Source organism: Myotis nattereri (assembly GCF_964212035.1).
Source record: "Myotis nattereri genome assembly, chromosome: X".
NCBI classification, from domain to species: Eukaryota; Metazoa; Chordata; class Mammalia; order Chiroptera; family Vespertilionidae; genus Myotis; species Myotis nattereri.
In genome coordinates this window covers 29,385,052-29,410,121 of record NC_138078.1, presented here as the reverse complement: position 1 = coordinate 29,410,121, position 25,070 = coordinate 29,385,052, and the positions used below count along the sequence as shown (strand labels likewise).

The following is a 25,070-nucleotide window of genomic DNA, read 5'->3' as shown; positions in this document are numbered from 1 at the left end:
ATAGGGGTGGCCATCTTGTGTGTTGGAGTGATGGTCAATTTGCATATTACTCTTTATTAGCTAGGATAGTAGAAGAGATAAGTAGTCAAAACCTTATAAACTTATAAAAAGAATAACATTAGACTCAACAACCTGACTATCAGCAATGAACCTTCAAATCAAATGCAGTAAATACTGATTATGAGAATATGTGTGAATATAAAAGAATATGTGAAGAGATGATAATTTTTCCACAGTATATATTCATGTGATTATTTCTTCCCCTATATTCCTCTGTTCTGGCTAAGGCCAATCCAAAAGGGAACAAAAGTAAATAAAAAACTTGATTGTTGATGCTTGAGTTTATTAGAGTGACAGGAAAATTATTAGATGGCTTTGGAAACACTATAGGTACAACAGAAATAATAGTAGTGAGCAAAAGCAACTGTCTAATGTACAGCATCATTGACTTAATGGAGATTCTTAGTTTGTCTGAAGAGAACATTACAAAAAATCTAATAGAAATAGTAATTATTGCAGTTATACTTTTAATAAAAAAAGTTTTTACTTTGACAAAATGGACATTTTTAGCTGCTAAACAGTCTAAATGGTTGATTTTTCAAAAGGCTGCTTTAACAGTCAATAAAATAAACATTTCTCAGTATATAAGTCATTTTATAAAATTAGGAATCGTTTTTCTCTCATTTCATATTAGCTTATAAAATATAAATATCAAACTCAAACTTAAAGACTGAGCAATGTTATTTTATGCTAATGGTGTTTCTTTGGAAAATTATGCAAAACCATTTATTGAATGCTTACTCTATGCTCGGCATATGCTACACCCATTACCTATTTAATTACTTTGACATGAGTTAATTAATCATTTTATTTATGTTTTTCTTTTAAATCTTTATTGTTGAAAGTATTATATGTTCCCCTTATTCCTCCACTGACCCCTTCTAGCTCACCCCCGCCCCATGCCCTAAGCCTTCACCACCCTATTATTTTTAAATTTATCTTTATTGTTGAAAGTATTACAGATGAAAGCTGAGCAACCTGGGCTGTACAGAAGGTTGGCTGTAGAGAAGCTTGGTAACTTACTCTAGGTCACACAGGTAATAAGTGGCAAAGGCATACATATGTCCCTGACAACAGAGTATGGGAAATGGTACATTAAGTCATGTCTAAATATCACCAAACATATCACAGAATAAATGGTTTTGACTGGCAAAATCGCAAAATCACTCCCATACTTCTTCCAGAACATTTATTTTGATCTAAAGTGATAGGTCTTAGATACTGCTCAATGATCACCTCCAAAAGCAAGCTTCCATGGCAACAGTTAAACCTGGCAAAGTATTGACCTCTTTGCACTTGGTCTTCTCACACCCACCCTGTTCTTAGCACTGGCTTCATGCTTCACCACTCCCAATCGATAATGAGGAACACTGTTCAGGAAAATTTCTGTAAGGCTGGCCTTTTGTCAACTTGTGAATTTCTTAGAGACACATTAATTTCATCAAAGTTTTTTATACGTATACTCTCTATGCACATTGTATTACACATAATCAAGCTAATTTCCATTGTTTTGTTTCTAATATACTACCCTAATAAAATCTAAGTAGCAAGAATAAAGATGAAAGCCTAAGGGATCTTTTGCTAACCCTTCTCTTACTTCTACCTTTTTATTTCTTTATTTTAACCTTTATTTTAACTCAATTTCTTTTATTTTATTTCCCCTTCAAAAGGCAAGGTGGAAAAACAAATTTATATGGATGATAAAGAACACAGATTAAAAAAAAAACACAACAATACAGCACTAGCCGGTTTGGCTCAGTGGATGGAGAGTTGGCCTGGGGACTAAAGAGTCCTGGGTTTGATTCCAGTCAAGGGCACATGCCTGGGTAGTAGGCTCAATTGATGTTTCTATCTCTCTTTCCCTCTCCCTTCCTCTCTGAAATTAATACAAAATGTATATTAAAAAATTATTTAAAAAATAATAATAAACAATACAGTGCTGTGGTCACATCTGTCTTTAATCTATATATAATACAGCTTATCTCCCACTCTTTTTAAGCTCCTAACTGTTACAATTAAATGTACACAATTGAGCCTTGTACAACATGGGGGTTTGGAGTGCAGATCCTCTGCCTAGAGTGACAAAAAACAGAGAGATGGAAAGGGGGTGGTGGGGGGTGGTGAGAGGGGAGGAGGGAGGCAGAGAGGAGAAGAACGGGCTGACTATAGCTCAAAATCTATCTATCACATGGAGAATTATTAATGGGCTTTGTAAAGCCAAATGTCTGCAAAGTGATCAAAGATTTCAGAAGACGCTAATGACTATGACTGGTGATATCTGAAGCCAAGCAGAGAGTGGGGTTGGGCAGGTTGGCTCTTCCTTCACAGTACATTCTATTACTGTGATACTAATTGGTTCATTGTTTGCCATTCTGAAATTTCCCTTCTGCTTGTCAATAAGATTGGCATTCAGTCTATTCTCTGTACTTTCTTCTTTGGAGCAGCTTTCTATACCTTCTATGCTAAGTATAGACCAATGGTTCCCAAACTTTTTTTGGCCATACCTCACCTAAAGCACCTCTAACATCCTGATGCCCCCCTGTGACATATAATTCTGATTATTCAAAAAGTGAACTCCTATTCACATAGAGGAAGCCTAAAAGGCCATTAACTAGGTCTAAACAAGCTTCCAAAACACATGGCATCCATAAAAGAGAAAAATAAAAGAATGAAAGGACAGTTAAGTACTGTGGAAGAAATCACTAAGAAATTGTTTAAAAATAATAGTAATAATATGAAGTGATATTAAAAAATAGCAAATAGAGTTTCAAAATATATAACAGAAAACTGAAATGCATAAATATGTCACAATATATATTTATATACTATACTAGAGGCCTGGTGCACAAAAATTTGTGCACTCGGGGGGAGGTCCCTCAGCCCGGCCTGTGCCCTCTCACAGACTGGAACCCCTTGGGAGATAACGACCTGCTGGCTTAGGCCTGCTCCCGGGTGGCAGAGGGCAGGCCCAATCCCTAGGTGCAGCCCCTGGTCAGTCTCAGAGCAGGGCCGACTGGGGAGTTGGGGCGCTGACCCCTGTCATGCACAGAGCAGGGCAGATTGGGAGGTTGCGATGCCACCCTCAGTCATGCTCAGGGTAGGGCCGATTGGGGGGTTGGGGCACCGCCCCCGTCACACTCAAGGCAGGGTCCATGGGGAGGTTGCAGCGCTACCCCCTGTCATGCACAGAGCAGGGCCAATCAGGGGGTTGGGGCGCTGCCCCCTGTCACTCACAGAGCAGGGCCCATCAGGGGGGTTGGGGCTCCGTACCCTGTCACGCACAGAGCAGGGTTGATCAGGGGGTTGGGGAGCTCCCCCTGTCAGGCACAGAGCAGGGCCCATCAGGGTGTTGGGGAGGTCCCCCCTGTCATGCACAGAGCAGGGCCAATCAGGGGGTTGAGGAGCTCACCCCTGTCACTCACAGAGTAGGGCTGATAGGGGAGTTGTGGCACCGCCCCCTGTCACACTCAGGGCAGGGCCAATGGGGAGGTTATGGCTCTACCCCATCACACATAGAGCAGGGCCTGCAGGCGGCGGTTGGGGCACCACCCTCTATCACCCACAGAGCAGGGCCGATCAGGGGGTTGGGGCGCCACCACTGTCACACTCAGGGCAGGGCTGATGGGGAGGTTATGGCTCTACCCCGTCACACACAGAACAGGGCCCGTGGGGTGGGGGGGGGGTTGGGATTCCGCACCCTGTTACACTCAGGGCAGGGCCGATCAGGGGGTTGGGGCGCCTTCCCCTGTTACGAACAGAGCAGGGCGGATAGGGAGGTTGTGGCCCCGCCCCCTGTCACACACAGAGCCTCAGGGAGATCAGGGGGTTTGGGCACTGCCCCCTGTCACACTGATCCCAGTGCCGGGAGGCCTCGCGGCTCTGCTGATCCCGGGTTCGGGAGGCCTCGCGGCTCTGCTGACCCCGGTGCTGGGAGGCATATTACCCTTTTACTATATAGGATAGAGACCTGGTGCACAGGTGGGGGCTGGCTGGTTTGCCCTGAAGGGTGTCCTGTATCAGGGTGGGGGTTCCCACTGGGGTACATGGCCAGCCTGGATGAGGGGATGATGGTTGCTTGCAGCTGGTCACACTCCCTTCAGGGTGGGGGTCCCCACTGGGGTGCCTGGCCAGTCTGGGAGAGGGGCTGAGGGCTGTTTTCAGGCTGGCGGGTGACTGAAGCTCCCAACTGCTCCTTTTTTTTCTTTTTTTCTTTTTTTATTCTCGGCCAGCTTTAGCTCTGAGGCTTGGCTCTAGCTCTTAGGCCTCAGCTGCTGAAAGCAGGTATCTGGTTTGTTTGGGTTCTATAATCGAAACTCTGTTTCAACTCCAGCTCTGAAATCCCGGCTGGCTGAAAGCAGGTTTCTGGGGTTTTGTTTAGCTTCTATATTTGTAATAATGTTTCAAACTGCAAGCTCAGAGGCCGGCAGTGGCAGGCGGGGAACATTGGAGTCCTCCGCCACTGAAGCAAGCAAGCCTCATGTTAGTTTCAAGCTGCCTGGCTGCCGGCTGCCATCTTGGCTGGCAGTTAATTTGCATATCACCCTGATTAGCCAATGGGAAGGGTAGCGGAGGTACAGCTAATTACCATGTTTCTCTTTTATTAGATAGGATATGAGGCCCCTAGAACCATAAGAAATTCAAAAAATACACTGTTAATAACTCATTCTCGAATTGCCCATATTAAAAATAAAAATGCCCCCTGTGGGACCTGTGCCCCATATTGGGAACCAATGGTATACCAGTGGTCGGCAAACTGCGGCTTGCGAGCCACACATGGTTCTTTGACCCCTTGAGTGTGGCTCTTCCACAAAATACCATGTGCGGGCACGCATGTACAGTGCGATTGAAACTTCGTGGCCCATGCACAGGAGTCGGTATTTTGTGGAAGAGCCACACTCAAGGGGACAAAGAGCAGCATGTGGCTCGTGAGCTGCAGTTTGCCGACCACTGAAGACCCTTCCCTAAAACATTCTTTATTGAGACAAGCAGGGATGAGAGGCTAGTACTCAACCTCCAGGGCACACAAGATTGTTACTAGGTGCATGCTTTCTACCCACTAACTAGTATCCCTTCACCTGCATTAGAATAATTTCCTTAGCAGGATCCATACACCATGGGGCATTTAATGCTCTTTGAAATGGGGTAACGTATTCCTTTGATGAATCATACCCTCTCTGTTCTTCCTTATTACTCTTCTACTCTTTTCATACACACCCCTCCCTGAAAAAGCTTATAAGAATAACCTTTACAGCAACTCCCAAACACGTTTGTTGAGAGACCACCAAGGTAATTTGTATAAGTGAATGCTGTATTAGACATACAACATGAAAAATTCACACATACTAAAGATTTTAATCTATTGTTCATGTATCAAATGCAGGTATATTTTTATTATACATAGTCCTATAAACAGACATTCTCATAGGATGCTGTCTGTTTCATAAACTGGAATAACTATTTGAAGCTATCATAATTTTAAACATAAATTCCCTTAATTAAACATTTTTCCTTCTAGGAATTTGTCACACCAATAAATTCAAATAAATGGCCAAGAGAGTATAGTATTAAACATAAAATGTGTGCCTCAAGCTCTGATTATTTAGAAAGGTAATGACTGAAATGAAAAAATAAATTTCCCTCTGGGTCATTTATTAGAAAGGGGAAATGTAAATTATATTTTCATGTATTTGAGCTAATGTGGTAGCTAATAATATTTTATTAATGGTTTGGTTACCTTTGAATACACCACGTTTCCAAGAGCTTATGTGTAGAATATATGGAATTTCACTACCAGGTTCTACGGTGATGCTTTGCTTTCCCCACACTATGGGAACATTTGAAGATACCTGGAAAATAGAGTTCAAAATCAAGAACTATATGTCAACATTTACATGAAATCAATAAAACAAGTTAAAGCATAGGAGAAAATGAAATGTAATTTAAATACTTCCATTAAAAATGTTTCCTTTTAAATAAAAGGCAAGCCCCCAAACTGCTATATACAGTAGAAGAAAAATATGAGACTTATGAAAAAATAGAAGGAGGTTCTTGCAAAAAGAGCGATGTTTATTTTCTGTTGCTATTTGTAGCAAGATCATTGATGCTTAGACAATCTGAGTATCTTTTATAGGTAATGCTCCATTTTCTCTATGTAATTTTAATGTACAAATGATGAACCATTTCAATGAATTTCTATATCAATATTAACACAGTATATAAAGGATATTTAAGCAACATTTGACCACAACTCTGGTTAAACCCAACTTTCAGCTTACTTAGTATTTGCATCTTGCCACCCTCACTGCCCAGGCAAACACTAGTCTATTTTATGCTTCTATAACTTTGCATATTCTGGACAATCCATAGGAAAGAAATCATATAATATCTAGTCTTTTGTGACTATCTTTTTCCTCTTAGCATGATCTTTCCAAGGTTCATCTACATTGTGACATATATCAATGCATCATTTTTTATGAATGAATAGTATTGAATTATAAGACATGAAACATTTTGTATATCCATTCATAAGCTGATGAAAGTTTGGGTTGTTTCCATTTTTGTCTAATTTGAAGAAAGCTGTTCTGAAAACATACACGTTTTTGAGTGGAGATAGATTTTCATTTCTGATGGGCATACAACTTGGAATGGAATTGCTCAGGCAAATTATAATTCAATATTTAACCTTTTAAGTTACTGTCTTCCAAAACTGTTTTCAAAAATGGCTGTAATTTTCAACTAGCAATGCGTGATAGTTCTGATTTTTCTACATCTGTCAGTTTTTATTGTCTGTCATTTTAATTATAGCCATCCTAATGAATGTAAAGTGGCATCTTATTTTATTTCCTTAATGACTAATAATGTGGAATATCTTTTTACCTACTTATTGCTCATTTGCATATCCTCTTTGAAGAAAAGTCTATTCAAATTCTTTGCACATTTTAAAAAATGTGTTGTCATTTTACTTTTGTGCTGTTAGACATACTCCAGAAATAAGGCCCTTCTCAGATAGATGGCATGTAAATATTTTCTTTCATTCACTGGTAGGATTTTTCACTTTCTTCAAGGTATCATTTGTGTTTTATATAAGGTACTATAGCCATTTTCTAACATTCTAACTTTGAAGTCCAATTTATTTGTTGGGAGAAAAAAGGGGACATATGTAGTACTTTAAACAATAAAGACTTTTAAAATTTTTTACTTTGGATTGTTCACTGCTAATTTATAGAAATGGTTGATTTATATTTGATATTATATCCTGTAAATCTTCTAAACTCATGTATTAGTTTTGAGAGCATAATTAGTAAATTTCTTATAATTTTCTATTTATAAGATCATGATAGCTACAAATAGATATTGTATGATTTCTTCCTTTTCTATGTAGATACTTTTTATTTCTTGTTCTTAACTAATTGCACTACGTATGACCTTCTAGCTAGTACAATGTTCAATAAAAGGTTCAAGACTGGAAATCCTTACCTTGTTCCTGACCATAAGGAAAAAAATCATTGAATGCTTTTTCATTAAGTACGATGTTAGTTGTGGGACTTTCATAGATGCCCTTTAGCATGTCTCAAGCACACAGAATATTTTTCAGGATAGACCATATCATAGGACATTGTAGTAAACAAAGCCTCAACAAATTGCATCATACACAGTATGTGTTTTAACAATAATGGAACTAGATTAGAAATCAGAAATGGGGAAAAATTTGGGAAATCCTTAAACAGATGAAATTTTAGACAACATAGTCCTAAATAACATGTCAAAGGAGAAATCCTAAGGGAAATTAGAAAATATTTTGAGTCCATTTAGTGGATAATTCCTTTCTTTTATTGAACTTTTCAAATCCAGAATTTATTTTTTATAATTCTATATATTTCTTGATATTATCTTTTTATTGAAACTTTTCATTAATTCTTCAGACAGGATTCCTTTAATTCACTGAACAATTTACAAAGGTTTGTTTAAAGTACTGGTATTTGTCTACTTAGCCAACATGTGGGCCCCTTCAGGGATAGCTTCCAGTGACTGCTTAATGTCCTGTGTGTGTATGTGTGTGGGTTATACTTCCCCATTTCTTTGTTTCCTTTTTCTTTGCCTCATAAATTTTATTGTTTTGTTGAAAAAATGTGTGTTTTATATAAAGTACTATAGCCATTTTCTAAATCAGATCACTGCTCCCCTATGTTTTGTTCTTTGTTGATTTAGTGACTTTTTGGAACTAATACTGTGATTCAGCATTCACAGTAGTATGCGCCCACTGAAGTCCCTGCTTAATTAGCTTCGTGGTCAGCAATAATTTGTCACAGGTTTCTTTAAATGCCTTGAAACAATACATCATCTGCCCTTTGTCAAGGAGCACTGTATATGTATTGAAGCACACTTTGAGCACTCGGATAGTTATTTAAAACTGCATTAACCTTAATTTCCAGCTTACACAGTGCCTCTGTGTCAGCCAGAAATGGGAAAAAATGGGATCCTCTCAGATCTTTCCTGGGCAACTGCACAATTCTGCACATGGATGTGGCCTGCATGTTCCCCAGGAATATGTGAAGCGTTTAAAATCCCCTAAGGATGTCTGATTCCCCAGATCTTCCTTTCAAGTTGTTGGCCACAACTGTTATTGCAACCTTAGGCAACTGCAATGTCAAACAATAACTGTTGAATAGTTTGGCAAATGTCCTGAGGGTATGAATATAAAAATATTAGGAAGACCTGGAACACATAATAAATATTAATACTTTCATGAAATATAATTTAATAGGTTATATCTTTAATTACAGAAAGAGCTTCACTAAAAATTTACATTCTATAAGTAAAATATCCAGGTTCTTCAGTTTAGTTGTGGATTAAAATAATAGAAATATAAACTTTAACTATTAATATTTGTGAGGATTTGTTATGAATAGAATTCCACTTCTACATTTAATTAGATGTAGTTAATATAACATAATTATTAGTTTTAAAAGCCTACATTTTAAAATATGCATTCATCCTGAAGAATAAAATATTAAAAACCTATAGACATTAACTCCTCCATAACAACAAAATGAAATAAGCAATGCTATGAAATTTTAGGTTTTTCTCTAACTTGTTTTCCACAAATTCTTTTTTTAAAAATATATTTTATTGATTTTTTACAGAGAGGAAGGGAGAGAGATAGAGAGTTAGAAACATCGATGAGAGAGAAACATCGATCAGCTGCCTCCTGCACACCTCCCACTGGGGATGTGCCCGCAACCAAGGTACATGCCCTTGACTGGAATCGAACCTGGGACCTTTCAGTCTGCAGGCCGACGCTTTATCCACTGAGCCAAACCAGTCAGGGCCCGCAAATTCTTAAAACAGGATTCCTTGCTCACCAGTAAATTCTGGACAAGGAAAAGGAGTTTTGGAAAAATATTTTTTCCTTATTTTTAATAAATCTAAGTGATCATAATATTTCCTTCTTTCTTTCCTCCACTGGATTTTTTTAAGTTTTTTGGGGTTTTTGTTTTGTTTTTTGTTTTTTATTGATTTCAGAAAGATGAGGGAGGATGGGGAAAGAGATAGAAACATCAATGATGAGAGAGAATCATGGACTGGCTGCCTCCTGCATGCCTCCTACTTGAAATCACGGCTGCAACCCAGGCATGTGCCCTGACCTGGAATCAAACCAGTGACCTCTTGGTTCATGGGTTGATGCTCAATCTCTGAGCCACACTAGCCAAGCTCCTTCCCTTCTTTCTTCCTTCCTCTTTCTTCCTTCCTCTTTCTTTTTTCTTTTCTTTCTTTCTCTTTCTTCCTTTCTTTCTTTCTTTCTTTCTTTCTTTCTTTCTTTCTTTCTTTCTTTCTTTCTTTCTTCCTATTTATTTTAAATCTTTATTGTTGAAAGTATTGCGTATATCCCCTTTTTTCTCCCATTGACCCCTTAGAGCAGCGGTTCTCAACCTGTGGGTCGCGACCCCTTTTGGGTCAAAAGGCTCTTTCACAGGGGTCGCCTAAGACCATCAGAAAACACATATATAATTACATATTGTTTTTGTGATTAATCGCTATGCTTTAATTATGTTCAATTTGTAACAATGAAATTGGGGGTCACCACAACATGAGGAACTGTATTAAAGGGTCACAGCATTAGGAAGGTTGAGAACCACTGCCTTAGAGCCTGTCCCTACCACACACCCCCACCCCAGGTCCCCACCAACCCACTGTCTGTGTCCATGGGTGATTCATATATGCATACAAGTTCTTTGGTTGATTTCTTCCCACACCCCCACCTTCCCTCCGAGATTAGACGGTCTGTTCCATGCTTCTATGTCTCTGGATCTTTTTGTTCATTAGTTTATTTTGTTCTGACTGGCTTATTTCACTTAGCATAATACTCTCCAGGTCCCAGTTGGCTGTGCAGAGGCGCTGCCCCAAAGGGGGCAGAAACAATGGGATGTGTGATGACCACAGGTCACTCTGAGCAGGGGAGGATAAAAAGGGGCCCTATGCTCTGATTTAAGCTTAGTTGGAGACTCCAGAGTGAGAGGAGCAGTTGCAAGGTTGTGGTAAGTGGCTAATTTGGAGGATCCAAATTAGAAGTGGTGGTGGCAGGGCTTGTCCTGACTACACCCTCCCTGCTGGGGCTCTGAGGTTCCCTTTCCTTAAAAACTATTATGTGCTTGATACTATGATTTATGCTAGCTTTAAAATATGGATAAGAGAGGCATAGCCGTTTCTCACAATTTATAATATGGTGGAGAACAACAAACAGGTAAGAGTAATATGATGTATGTTTGATGGTGGAACAGGTATAAAAATGTTGTGGAAGCATACGAAATGGATCTACTCAGGTTTATGGGAATAGGTAAGGATTTTTGGAAAAAGTGGCATCTCGGACTTGCTCCAGACAATGAAAAGGAGTTACACCAACACTGAGAAATGGAAGATAGGAAGTTGGAGTGAGATTTCTAGCTGGCAGCGAAAGGAAATATTGTATACAAAGGCCTAAGTATAGCTGCAGCCAAAATTGGCAAGAGATGAACCTGAGCAAGTAAGCGTTTGAAGGATGGTAAATGCCACTTTGAGAAGTATGTGCTCCATCCTGGTAAGAAGAGTTTTAGCAGGGGAGTGACAAAATGAGGTTTTCGTTCATAATATTCCCTCCATTTTCAATCCAGCAAGGAAAGGAGAAGAAAACCAAAGCACATATTTTTCAAGATCATAAAAAAGCAGAAGGTGAACTCAGAGAATTTCTAAACTTTGGCAGTGCACCCTAAAACTGAATTCAGGCACCTGTGATAGCTATTTGAAGCTTCTTGTAAAGATTCTATTGGGCACACAACAATTTGTAGATAAATATACAAGTAGAAAGTTGTATTTTGGGATTGGTTGAAATAAATCAAGCAACGGGGGCTAAGTGCAAAACTTCATAAAAATAAAGATTATACATTTCTTCACATTCCTACTATTACACTAGTAAAGGATAGAATACAGTTTTGTAAATATATTTTTTATTGATTTCAGAGAGGAAAGGTGAGGGAGAGAGAGAGATAGAAACATCAATGGTGAGAGAAAATCATTGACTGGCTTCCTCCCACACCTACAACCTGGGCATATGCCCTGGATGGGAATTGAAACATAGACCTCCTGGTTCAGAGGTCGACGCTCACACACTGAGCGATGCCGGCCTGGCTAGAATACACTTTTGAAATGTTGTGCTGATAGGTTTCACATGAAAATTTCAAAAGCTATTTAAAAATGCTTTTGAAAATACCTTTTCTTAACATGTGCAATTTCTTCAAGTGAAAATACACATGAAGCAAATAAGTAGATTTTAATATGTCTTTTGATTATATACTAACACTTAGAAATAAAATTTGTTTGGTCCTAATTCAGCTTTATAATTTCAATAACATTTAATAGCTGTTAGACTAATATAAAGTAGAATTCTAAGCTTTCTTTGTGTGTCATTGCTTCATCTAGTTAAATAAAATTAAATATTTTTAAATTTCCTATAATTCTATATACTCATTCTGAAAATACTCTTATACTAAAAAAAAGTCTTACCTTAAATGTTAATCTGTTCTTTGTATCATTGGGCACCATTATGGTTCTATCTTCTGGGATCCCCACCTGACAGTGGGCAGTGATACTTTCCAAGGCCACGGGTTTTCTACCAATCCCTTTCATGGCAAAGACATGCTCCATACCATCAACTCTATTTTGTACAGTAAGTTTACCCTGTGACAAATCAAGCAAATTTCAGCTCTACAGGAGTCACATTTGGATTCCAAACAGCCTCTACTATCCTATTACTCTTGAGTCTGATAAATCAAATGAACATTTAAGGAGGTCAGTCATTGAGTCTTGCAATTTATGTACAAATATCTCTACTGAATGAGCGAGATGAAATACCTGTGAAAACCTCATTATTTCTCTTTACTTTCTCTAAATACAGAGTTTATGCAGGTATTCTCTTAGATAGCAAATATGTGCATGCTGATATCCTTGTCAAAGAAATATGTCTTCAGAAAATAATTTCTGAAATACCAACTTGCTTAATGAATAAAAACAGTAGAAGCAATGAGTTTACTTTGTTTAGTGTGTTATGTAAAAGTAATATAGGCATAAGAATTGGCAGGCAATGACATTGCACCTTTCAGAATGTTTATCCCTCAAGTTAAAATAATTATTCAGGCAGAGTGAACTCTAATGATCAAATTCATGAAAATATAACTTTTCTGCAAAAAGATTTACTGTAAATTATATAGGTTAATATCATACATTGTTTTGACACATTAATACTAGGTATAAATTATCAATGAATACATACCATAACCTCACATTCCAAAAGAGGTTTGAATGTGAGAGGATATTGTATTGTTTCACCTTGTTTGACAGAGAAATGATGAGGTCCATAAAAACATTCTCCTTCTATATTCATGTGACATCTCCAGTTATTCATTGTTCTATTAATCTAAAGCATGAAAAAGGTAGATAAATATAAGAAAGATGATATTTATAAAGTTGAATGACATATTCTTGGTGCTTTCCATAAAATTATATATTGTATTTCTTAAAAATCGCTATTTGAAAGTCATATTTATTAAGAACAACTATGAAAAATTGTGAATATAAGGCACAAGAAGTCTTTTCATAGTTATTCTTAAATATGTCCTTTCAATGTCATACAGGAACCTAACAGGTTGATCCATGAGTTATTTAATAAGTAAAGGAATATTCCTTTGTTTGACTTACTAATTGTTTAAATGATAGAATGGTCTTGTGGTTATACACTTTACTCCTAATAACTGGGTCATTAGAAAATGTTCTAACTGGTAGATTGCTTAGATAGCAAAGGTCACATATCTCATATAGGAAATTTCCGTGCTTTGATCAGACTTCTGTTATGTCTTTATTAAGTAAACAAATACAAAACAATTTATTAGTCAAAATTCCTTACAATTATGTTACTTTCTTCTATGTTGCATAGACACTTTGAGTAATAGATAGCCAAGCTATAGCCAATCATTATTCTTAGTGCCTATGAACCCATCTTAATAAATATCAAGATCACAACTGAATCTAGAGCAGAGTAAGCCAGGGACCATTACTCTGTTTGGTGGAGCCAGGAGGCATGGCTTTTGAGTAGGAATTTGGTGATAGGTTAAAGAAGTTAAAGTTAATTTTTTTTAAGCAATGAGATACAGCATAAGATCAGTGGTTCTCAACCTTCTGGCCCTTTAAATACAGTTCCTCATGTTGTGACCCATCCATAAAATTATTTTCATTGCTATTTCATAACTGTAATGTTGCTACTGTTATGAATCGTAATGTAAATATCTGAAATGCAGGATGGTCTTAGGCGACCCCTGTGAAAGGGTCGTTCAACCGCCAAAGGGGTTGCGACATAAGTGATTAATCAGGTGAGTAACATGATGATATTTATAGTCAGGAATAAAACTCTGACATCGATGTAGAGAAACACACAACAACAGATAATACAATTGGAAATAGGCAAAGGTTGCAGGTTTAATCCCTGGTCAGAATAAGTGGAACAACAAATCGATGTCCGATGTCTGTTTGTCTGTCTGTCTCTCTCCCCCTCTCTTTGTCTCCATCCCTCCCTCTCTAAAAAACATTCAACAAATAAAAAGGTTTAAAAAAGAAATCTGTAATAGCTCAAGATAAGAGGTTTAGAGAACTTTAATTGAGATGGTAACAGTGAAAATAAAGAAAAATACAAAATAAAAGAGTTCATGCTTACTATTGGAATATTCTGGGTAAGGGCTTCACATGCTGGTGTTACAAAATCAAATCTGGTCTCTGGACATTCATCACTCACCACGCCTTCAATGTAGTAGGTGCGCACATCATACCTTGATGTTAACAAAATTTTGCAAGGGTAGTGTCCAGGACAGAGAGGAGCAAATTTTAAAGGAACTGAAAAAGATCCTTCTGGAACTATCAAAATAATTGAAAAATAAATTAATCATTTTAAATGGCATAAATCCCAAGATTCTTTTTGGGGTAATCTAGAAGACACTAGGTGATACCTAGGTAACACACTACCCCTAAATCTTCAGGGCATAACAAGCAAGTTTATCTATCAATGACAGATAGGTCATTGATAGGTCAAAGGAAGGTCTAATCCATAAAGTCACTCAGGTACTCATGTTGTAAAAGATAGCACTATGTTGCAGCAGTACCATCAGAAATACCTTTTCTCCTTCCCTGACAGATCAGGGGAAGAGTGGATAGAAGTTTGCTCATTTAGTTGGCCAGAACCAATCGCACGGCTTTATCTAATTGAATGGGGACTGAGAAATGAGACAGAAATATGGAATATTTGATAAGTATTGTTATTATTGTTTCCCAGATTTCCATAACTTATGGGTGATCTGTCCCATAACAAGCAAAATAATTTGCAACTTGACCAGCAGATAGAAATAATTTTTTCATAGTTAATAACCTAGGACAGTCCAATTAATACTCCTCATAACACCTTGTTATAAAATTTACCTTGTTACTAGGTAATATCATTTCTTATGATGGGTAGGCTATCTATGCTGTTCCTTTCCTTCCAAGCAATATTACCTTTTCTCATATCAGCATTTTTTTAATTCTCCATGAAATGACAAAGCAGTTATAAAAAAAATCTCTCAATCTTAAAGTAGGATGCAGTATAAGAACATAATACAAATTTCACTGCTTATGCCAACGTATTAATAGACGAAAAAGAAATGATAGAAATATATTTAGAATCCTAATTCTGCAAAGAATTTCTCGCAAACCAAGAAAACAAATCAAGCTATCAACTAATGGACTAGACAAGTATTATGACATTAATTGCCTATAAATTTCATTGACTCACATTTAACACCTCAAATGTTAAAAAAAGCAAACTTGTTTTCAAATATGCTGAAGTTTCTCCACCACATTCCTTAATAATCCATTGGTCAAAGCAAGACACATAGTCATGGTTCAATTCTCAAAGCACATGCAGGGGTTGCAAGCTTGATCCCCAGGGTGGGACATTCAGGAGGCAGCCAATCGATGATTCTCTCATTACTGATGCTTCTATCTCTCTCTCCCTTTCTCTCTGAAATCAATCAAAATATATTTTAAAATTCTATTTTCCAGCTTTAGTTTCTCTCCTGCACTGTGTCCCCTTGGGCAAGGAACTTAGCCTTTTTTTACAACTCAATTTCTCAATCTGTTAAAATCAAAGAGTGAGATTTGATCAGTAGCTTTCAAGCATTTTAGTTTTTGGTTTTGAGATCCTGTCTATGAACAATACCTAAAAAGACAGAATCTCCACATACAAAACAAATTAACATAAAGGATAAAAAGCTAGAACTCAATTCATGTCCACACATCCATATAACTAAACCAAAGTACTTTAAAAGAATGCTATGGATCTATAGAATATAATTTGATGAATCTATCTCAGGTTTCTCTGTGTATCAGAAATGTGAAGGATGCTAAATACTGTAGTGAATTTATCATTATCGACCATAGTTAATTATTTAAGTATATTATAGACAAACAAAGATATATTTATATGAATTCATTTATATAAATTCATTTACAATAGATATTTATTTGTTCTAAAATCATGTATGAGTATATTTTCAGATAATATTTTAATGTATTTGCTAATCCCACTTTCATCTACTACGGGAAAGTTTTAATCTAGACTTTTTTTTTCTTATTCTATATATAAGAAGACAAACACTTGTTAATTGGAATTTTTTCCACTTTAGAAACTTTATTATGTTCTTATCAGCACATTTGCCTCATAAATACTCTGGTAAAGGGAGTGATAGATTCATTGTGTACTAACAATTGCTCATTACTGAGTTTCTTCATGTAATATCAAACACATGAAGTGTGCCATAGATTTCACATTTAAAAAAAAAGAAAAGCATTCAGCAATTACAAATATTAGAGTGTTTTATTTCTTTATTTTTCTTTTTTTCTTTTATTGCTTAAAGTATTACAAAGAGTATTATATATGTCTCCTTTTTTTTTCTCGCCTTGACCCTCCCCTAGCCTCCATGCCCCCCAGTGTCTTGTGTCCATTGGTTATGCTCATATGCATGCATACAAATCCTTTGGTTGATCTCTTACCCCCCCTCCCACCCCCTAACCCTACCCAACCTTCCAGCTATAGTTTGACAGTCTGTTCCAGGTTGTTCTGCCTCTGTATCTATTTTTGCTCATCAGTTTATAATGGTCTTAATTATCCATAAATGAGTGAGATCATGTGGTATTTTTCTTTCATTGACTGGCTTATTTCACTTAGCATAATGCTCTCCAGTTCCATCCATACTGTTGCAAATGGTAAGAATTCCTTCTGTTTTTACAGCAGCATAGTATTCCATTGTGTAGATGTACCACAGTTTTCTAATCCATTCATCTGCTGAAGGGCACTTAGGCTGTTTCCAGATCTTAGCTATGGTGAATTGTGCTGCTATGAAGATAGGGGTGCATATATCCTTTCTGACTGGTGTCTCTGGTTTCTTGGGATATATTCCTAGAAGTGGGATCACAGGGTCAAATGGGAGTTCCATTTTTAGTTTTTTGAGGAAACTCCATACTGTCTTCCATAGTGGCTGCACCAGTCTGCATTCCCACCAGCAGTGCACGAGTGTTCCTTTTTCTCCGCATCCTCTCCAGCACTTGTTGTTTGTTGATGATAGCCATTCTGACAGGTGTGAGATGGTACCTCATTGTTGTTTTGACTTGCATTTCTCAGATGATTAGTGACTTTGAGCATGTTTTCATATGTCTCCTGGCTTTCTGAATGTCCTCTTTTGGAAAGTGTCTATTTAGGTCCTTTGCCCATTTTTGATTGGATTATCTTCCTTTGTTAAGTTATATGAGTTCCCTATAAATGTTGGAGATTAAACCCTTATCGGAGATAACATTGGCAAATATGTTCTCCAATGCAGTGGGATTTCTTGTTGTTTTGTTGATGGTTTCTTTTGCTGTACAGAAGCTTTTTATTTTGATGTAGTCCCATTTGTTTATTTTCTCTTTAGTTTCCAATGCCCTAGGAGCTGTATCGGTGAAGAAATTGCTTCGGCATATGTCTGAGATTTTGTTGCCTTTGGATTCTTCTAGTATTTTTATGGTTTCTCGTCTTACATTTAAGTCCTTTATCCATTTTGAGTTTATTTTTGTGTACGGTGTAAGTTGGTGGTCTAGTTTCATTTTTTTTTTTTTTTGCATGTATCCGTCCAATTTTCCCAACACCATTTATTGAAGAGACTATCTTGACGCCATTGTATGTTCTTGCCTCCTTTGTCAAATATTAATTGAGCATATTGGTTCGGGTTGATTTCTGGGCTCTCAATTCCATTCCATTGATCTATATGTCTGTTCTTGTGCCAGTACCAGGCAGTTTTGAGAAGAGTGGCTTTGTAACACAGCTTGATATCTGGTATTGAGATCCCACCTACTTTTTTCCTCTTTCTCAGGATTGCTGCAGCTATTCAGGGTCTTTCTTTATTCCAGATGATTTTTTGGAGAGTTCATTCTAGATCTGTGAAATATACTGTTGGTATTTTAATGGGAAGTGCATTGAATTTATTGATTGTTTTGGGTAGTATGGATATTTTAATGATGTTGATTCTACCAATCCAAGAACATGGTATGTTCTTCCATGTGTTTATGTCTTCCTCTATCTCTTTTTTCAACGTCCTGTAGTTTTCTGAGTAGAGGTCTTTTACCTCTTTAGTTAAGTTTATTCCTAGGTAGCTTAATTTTTTTGGTGCGATGGTAAATGGGATTGCTTTTTTAGTCTCTCTTTCTGTAAGTTCCCTATTGGTGTATAGAAATGCCATAGATTTCTTGGGGTTAATTTTGTATCCTGCTACATTGCCAAATTCATTTATTAAGTCTAATAGTTTTTTGATGGTGTCTTTAGGGTTTTTTATGTATAATATCATGTCATCTGTGAATAAAGACAGTTTTACTTCTTCTTTTCAAATTTGGGTGCCTTTTATTTCTTCTTCTTGGCTAATTGCAATGGCTAATACTTCCAGTACTGTGTCGAACAGGAGTGGTGAGAGTGGTCATCCCTGTTTTGTTCCTGTTCTTAGGAGAAATGTTTTAGTTTTTGTCCATTGATTATGATGTTGCCTGTGGGTTTTGTCATATATGGCATTTATTATGTTGAGGTATGATTCTTCTATTCCAACCTTCCTGAGAGTTTTTATCAGAAATGGGTGTTGGATTTTGTCAAATGCTTTTTCTGCATCAATTGATATGACCATGTTTTTTGTTTTTTTCAATTTGTTTATGTGATGTATCATGTTTATTGATTTGCGAATATTGTACCATCCTTGTATCCCTGGGATAAATCCTACTTTCTCATGGTGTATGATCTTTCTGATGAACTGCTGGATCCAATTTTTCTAAGATTTTGTTGAGGATTTTGGCATCTATGTTCATGAGGGATATCGGCCTGTAATTCTCTTTCATTGTGTTGTCTTTCCCTGGTTTTGGTATTAGGGTGATGCTGGCTTCATAGAATGAGCTTGGAAGTGTTCCTTCCTCTTGAATTTTTTGTAGTAGTCTGAGGAGGATAGGGTTTTAGTTCTTCCTTGAATGTTTGGTATAACTCCCCTGTGAAGTCATCTGGCCCTGGGCTTTTGTTTGCTGGAGGCTTTTGGATGACTGCTTCAATTTATTCCATAGTTATTGGCCTATTGGGATTTTTAGATTCTTCCTGATTGAGTTTTGGAATGTTGTATTTTTCTAGGAATATGTCATTTTCCTCTAGGTTGTCTAGTTTGTTGGAGTAGAGTTGTCCATAGTATTTTTTAACAATCATTTGTATTTCTGTGGGGTCTGTTGTTATTTCGCCTCTATCATTTCTGATTTTGTTTATTTGGGTCCTCTCTCTTTGCTTCTTGGTGAGCCTGGCTAGAGGTTCATCAATCTTGTTTATCCTTTCAAATAACCAGCTCTTGGTTTCGTTGATTTTATGTATTTTTTTTTTCGTCTCTAAGTCATTTATTTCTGCTCTGATCTTTATTATCTCCTTCCTTCTGCTCACTCTGGGGTTTTCTTGTTGCTCTCTTTCTAACTCTTTGAGATGAAGAGTTAGATGATTTACTACCATTTTTTCTTGTTTTTTTTTTTTGATGTAGACCTGTAGGGCTATACACTTCCCTCTCAGTACTGCTTTCATTGTGTCCCATAGGTTTTGGATTGTTGTGTTTTCATTGTCATTAGTTTCCAGGATGTTTTTAATTTCTTCTTTGATCTCATTGGTAACCCAATCAATATTTAATAACATGCTATTCAGCTTCCAAGTGTGTGAGTATTTTGGGTTGTTTTTATTGTAGTTTATTTCTAATATTATGCCATTGTGATCTGAGAAGATGCTTTTTATGATTTCAGTCTTCTTGAATTTGGGGAGACTTTGTTTGTGACTCAATATGTGGTCTATATTTGAAAATGTCCCATGTGCACTTGAGAAGAACGTATATTCCGTGGCTTTGGGGTGAAATGTTTTGAAGATGTCAAGTACATCTGATCTAGTGAGTCATTTAGGATTGCTGTTTCTTTGCTGATTTTTTGTCTAGATGATTTATCCAGTGATGTCAGTGGTGTATTAAATTCCCCTACTATAACTGTATTGTTGTTGATCTCTTCCTTGATATCTTCCAGGAGTTTTTTTTTATTTATTTGGATGCTCCTGCATGGGGTGCACATATATTTATCAGGGTTATATCTTATTGTTGCATCAATCCCTTTAGTATTATGAAGTGGCCTTCCTTATCTCTTGTTATAGCCTTAAGTTTGAGGTCTATTTTTTCTGATATAAGTATTGCTACCCCAGCTTTTTTTTTTTCATTTCCATTTGCCTGAAAGATATTTTTCCATTCCTTCACTTTCAGTCTGTGTGAGTCCCTTATTCTGAGGTGGGTCTCTTGTAGACAGAAAATATATGGGTCATGTTGTTTTATCCATTCAGCAACTCGATGTCTTTTGATTGGAGCATTTAGTCCATTTACGTTTAAAGTTATTATTGAAAGGTACATGTTTCAGCCATTTCTATTTTTTGTGCCTGTTTTCTTTCTTAGCTTTTTATTTCTTCTTTTTACACCAGTACCTTTAGCATTTCTTGCATTGCTGGCTTGGTGGTGATAAACTCCCTTAGCCTTTTTTTGTCTGTGAAGCTTCTTATTTCCCCTTCAATTTTGAATGATAGCCTTGCTGGACAGAGTATTCTTGGATTCAGTCCTTTGCTTTGCATCACTTTGTAAATTTCTGTCCATTCTTTTCGGGCCTGATGTGTTTCTGTTGAGAAATCATTTGATAATCTAATGGGAGATCCCTTGTATGTAACTCTCCATCTCTATCTTGCAGTCTGTAATATTCTCTCTTTGTCCTGAACATTTGCCATGGTAATTATAATGTGTCTTGGTGTGGGTCTTTTCAGGTTCATTTTGTTTGGGACTCTCTGTGCTTGTGTGACTTTTTTCTTCCCCACCTTAGGGAAGTTTTCTAATATTATTTCTTCCAATAGGTTTTCTAACCCTTGTTCTTCTTTCTGTTGTTCTGGTACCCCTATTAATCATATGTTGTTTCGTTTCATGTTGTCCTATAGCTCCCTTAGGCTCTCCTCCTGTCTTTTAATTTTTTTCTCCAACTGCAGTTCAGTTTGGGTGTGTTTTGTTTCCTTGTCTCCTAATTCGCTAATTCGGTCCTCCACTTCTCCTAGTCTACTGTTGAAACTTTCAATAGTGTTTTTTATTGCAGCTATATCACTCTTCATTTCTTCTTGGTTCTTACATAAGTTACTGATTTTTTCTTCCATTTCTTTTTGATTCTTACATAAGTTGTTGATTTTTTCATCTGTTTCTTCTTGATTCTTGCATAAGTTGTTGATTTTTTCCTCCATCTGGTTTATGCACTCTAGGACTCTTAATCTGAATTCTTTTTCTGACATGTTGCATGCCTCTGTTTCACTTAGCTGCCTTTCTGGTGAGTCCTCCTCTTCTTTCCTTTGGGGGTTTCTTTGTCTACCCATGTTTGATCTCACCGACAGATCTAGATGTTGAGTCATTCAGGGGCTGCTCCTTGTGTGGCTGTAGCTGCTCGGGCTGTGGTTGCTCTTCAGGTGGTTGTGGTAGCAGTTGCTCCTCAGTTGGCTGCAGCTCCTCTGGTGGGCACTGTTCACAGCCATGGTGGCTCCTCTTGCTGTTGGGGGGAGGCTTCTCACATAGCTGCTGTTCCTCAGAGAGGCTGTGCTGATCACCTGGCTGATGTTCCTTGGATGGGGGCGGGCTACACACGCAGCTGCTACTCCTTGAACTGGGGTGGACTGCTCACGTGGCTGCTGTTCCTTGAATGGGGGCAGGCCTTGTCTGTGAAGCTCTTTATCTGACCTTCAATTCTAAATGATAGCTTTGTTGGGTAGAGTAATCTTGGTTGTAGGTCCTTGCTATTTGTCACTTTGAATATTTCTTGCCACTCCCTTCTGGTCTGCAAAATTTCTGTTGAGAAAACAGCTGACAGTCATTTGGGTACTCCTTTGTAGGTAACTAACTGCTTTTCTCTTGCTGCTTTCAAGATTCTCTCTTTGTCTTTAACCCTTGGTATTTTAAATAGGATGTGTCTTAGTGTGGGCTGCTTTGGATTCCTCTTGTTTGGGACTCTTTGCACTTCCTGGACTTGTAAGTCTATTTCTTTCACCAGGTAGGGGAAGTTTTCTGTCATTAGTTCTTCAAATACCTTTTCAATATCTTGCTCTCTCTCTTCCCCTTCTGGCACCTCCATAATGCAAATGTTGGTATGCTTAAAGTTGTCCCAGAAGCGCCTTACACTATCTTCATATTTTTGGAATCTTTTTTCTTTTTGCTCTTCTTATTGAAAGTTTTTTACCTCTTTATAGTCCAAATTGTTGATTTGATTTTTGGAATCCTGTACTCTACTGCTGAATTCCTGTAAATACTTCTTTATTTCAGTTAATTAAACAATTAATATATGTTTAATTTCTGACTGGTTCTTATTCATGTCTTTGAAATTCTCACTAAGATCCTTGAGGGTCTCGCTGAGTCCCTTGAAGCTCCCATGAAGATCCTTGAGCAACCTTATAACCATTGTTTTGAACTCTGTATCCAGTAGTTTGCTTGCTTCCATTTCCTTCATTTGTGACATGTTTCTTTGTCTCCCCATTTTTGCTGCTTCCCTTTATTTGTTTCTAAGTATTAGAACTGCTATGTCTCCTGGAATTGGTAAAGCAGTCTTGGATAACAGGTGTCCTTTAGAGCCCAGTGGCTCAGCCTCCCCACCCACATGAGCTGGGTATTCTAGGTGCACCCTTGTGTGGGCTGTGAGAACAGTCTTGTAGTTGAGTCTTGATTGCTATTGGTGTTACTGGGAGAAATTGACCTCCAGGCCAATTGGTTGTGAGGACCAGCTGCAACTACAGTGGAAGAACTTCTGTACAGGAGACACCCCTATGGAGCAGGACTTACTTCAGTGGGGCTTTGTTGCTCACTGAGTCTTCCCCTTTAGTGTGTTGCTTGTGGATGTGTACAGTTGTAATTTGGTATGGTCTGAAGCTTTCCACTGGGTGCACTGGCTTTGGGACCTCCTAGGAGGTGCAAAGTCAGTGACTGCCTGGGGCCACCCAGCAGGAACTAAAGAGAGATCTATAGATAGCTGCTACTTGTATTGGGCTTGAAAATACCCAGGCGAGGCCCAGCTGTGAAGCAAGGCAGGCTGGTATTAATGCCCAGTCTTGGGCCTCTTAGTGAGAGCTATTGGGTACACTGACTTCAGCTGCTGCTTTTAAAAGAGATTTTAGGAAAGTCTGAAGCCTGAATCAGGACAGGCTGTTCATATGGAAAAGCTGCTGCAAGCAGCTTGGGTGGGGCTGCAAATTGCATGGGGCAGGGTCTCAGGGAATCACCAGGGCAGAGGGAACAGTGCGAGCCAAGCTGATGGAAACTCAGATATGGCTGCCAGTCAATCTACGATGGGGGAGGTCCCAGCACAGGAACAAGGACCTCCACGAGTACCCCATTCTGGGATAAAGCCACTCCTGAGTTCCTCTCGAGACAATCCGGTTCCTCTTCAAATGTCCCAGGTTCCTTTCAAGCCTCAGCCCCAGCACTGGAGCCCAAAGAGATGGAGTAAGCCTCCGTAAGTACATGTCACTCAACCACAATCCCCGCTGGTTTTTACAGTTGGAAGTTATGGGGACTTCTCTTCCCAGCTCTGGAACCCTATGCTGAGGGGTCTGGTGTGGGGCTGGAACTGTTACTCTTCACGGGAGTCCTCCACAGCTGAGATATCCCTTCAGATTAAAAGAACACCACACTTGGGTGTCGGATCACCCTGTTCTATGCCTCCACCCTTCCCACCAGTCTCAATGTGCTTTCTTCTTTACTTCTCTAGTTGTAGGACTTCCATTCAGCCAGATTTCAGGAAGTTCTGAATGATGGTTGTTCTGTATTTTAGTTGTAATTTTGATGTGGTTGTGGGAGGCAGTGAGTACCAGAGTTTACTTATGCTGCCATCTTGGTTCTCCCTGTTTGATTTGTTTTATAAAATATTTTCATTAGAAGTATAGTATATCATCTACTCAAGAAAACCATTTTCTGAAAAGGTTTTAGCTGCTTATATTATCAATTTTATTATAATAGTCAATAAAATGACAATAATTTAAAATGATAAAGATTCATACTAATTATGAACAGGTTCAATTTTTGAAATATTGGTTAAAATGGCATTTATCACTTCAATAGAGGATGAACTGTTTTGCTTTCTATCACCAGGAAGATCTATAATAATATTTAAGGGTGAAAAGAGAAGAAAATATTGGGAAAGGGATAAACAAGAAAAGAAGGAAGGAGGATAAAAATAAAGGATGGACATAGAAATTAGAAAAGGAGCGTTTGGGAGATTCTAAGAGAATGGCATGTGACCTTGTCCCCTAACTCGATAGGGCTGAGAGCACTGGACTTCTCTCCCCCATGAAGTTTCTAAGTATCTGCAAGCAGAGAAGATGGCTCTTCAGTTCCCTGTCAGATTTTGCTGAAAGGCAATACCTGTACATCCTCGCAGGTGCCCTGAAGCACAGGAAAAAGGCCACAAAAAGGTATCAAAATACTGAAGTAAGGGCAGGAATTGCCATTATTTTTTTCCAGCACAGCCTAGTTAGACTTAAAAGGTACAGGAATACATAATCTGATTGTGTTGGTCAGATCTAGTAAGGTCTTACTAATAATGTTCTGTCTGCTGGGCCTCTCAATTATTGAGAGATGTATAATAAATTCTCCCACTCTAATTGTGGACATGTTCATTTTTCTTCCATATGTGCCAATTTTTGCTTTATACATTTAGAGATTATGTGGTTAGGTGAAAAAAAGTTTGAAATTATTCTGACATTGGATTATTCTTTTTGCATTAATACTTTTATTTGCCTTGAAATTCACTTATTTAAATATTAATATATTTATGTCTGCTATTTTAAAAAAAATACTTAGTATAGGTTTTTGGATATTTTACCA

At 37.8% G+C, this 25,070-nt stretch overlaps 1 protein-coding gene across 1 annotated transcript in view; it reads right to left on the bottom strand.

Moving 5' to 3' along the window:
* The window catches only part of CFAP47 (cilia and flagella associated protein 47), a gene marked incomplete at both ends in the record, with an annotated part of 442,463 nt that overhangs the window by 100,664 nt on the left and 316,729 nt on the right, over positions 1-25,070 (bottom strand). The window contains 4 exons of the mRNA XM_081081612.1: positions 5,795-5,906; positions 12,097-12,270; positions 12,863-13,006; positions 14,297-14,493. Of these exons, the coding sequence (XP_080937738.1) occupies positions 5,795-5,906; positions 12,097-12,270; positions 12,863-13,006; positions 14,297-14,493 (627 nt within the window). The remainder of the gene's footprint in view (positions 1-5,794; positions 5,907-12,096; positions 12,271-12,862; positions 13,007-14,296; positions 14,494-25,070) is intronic.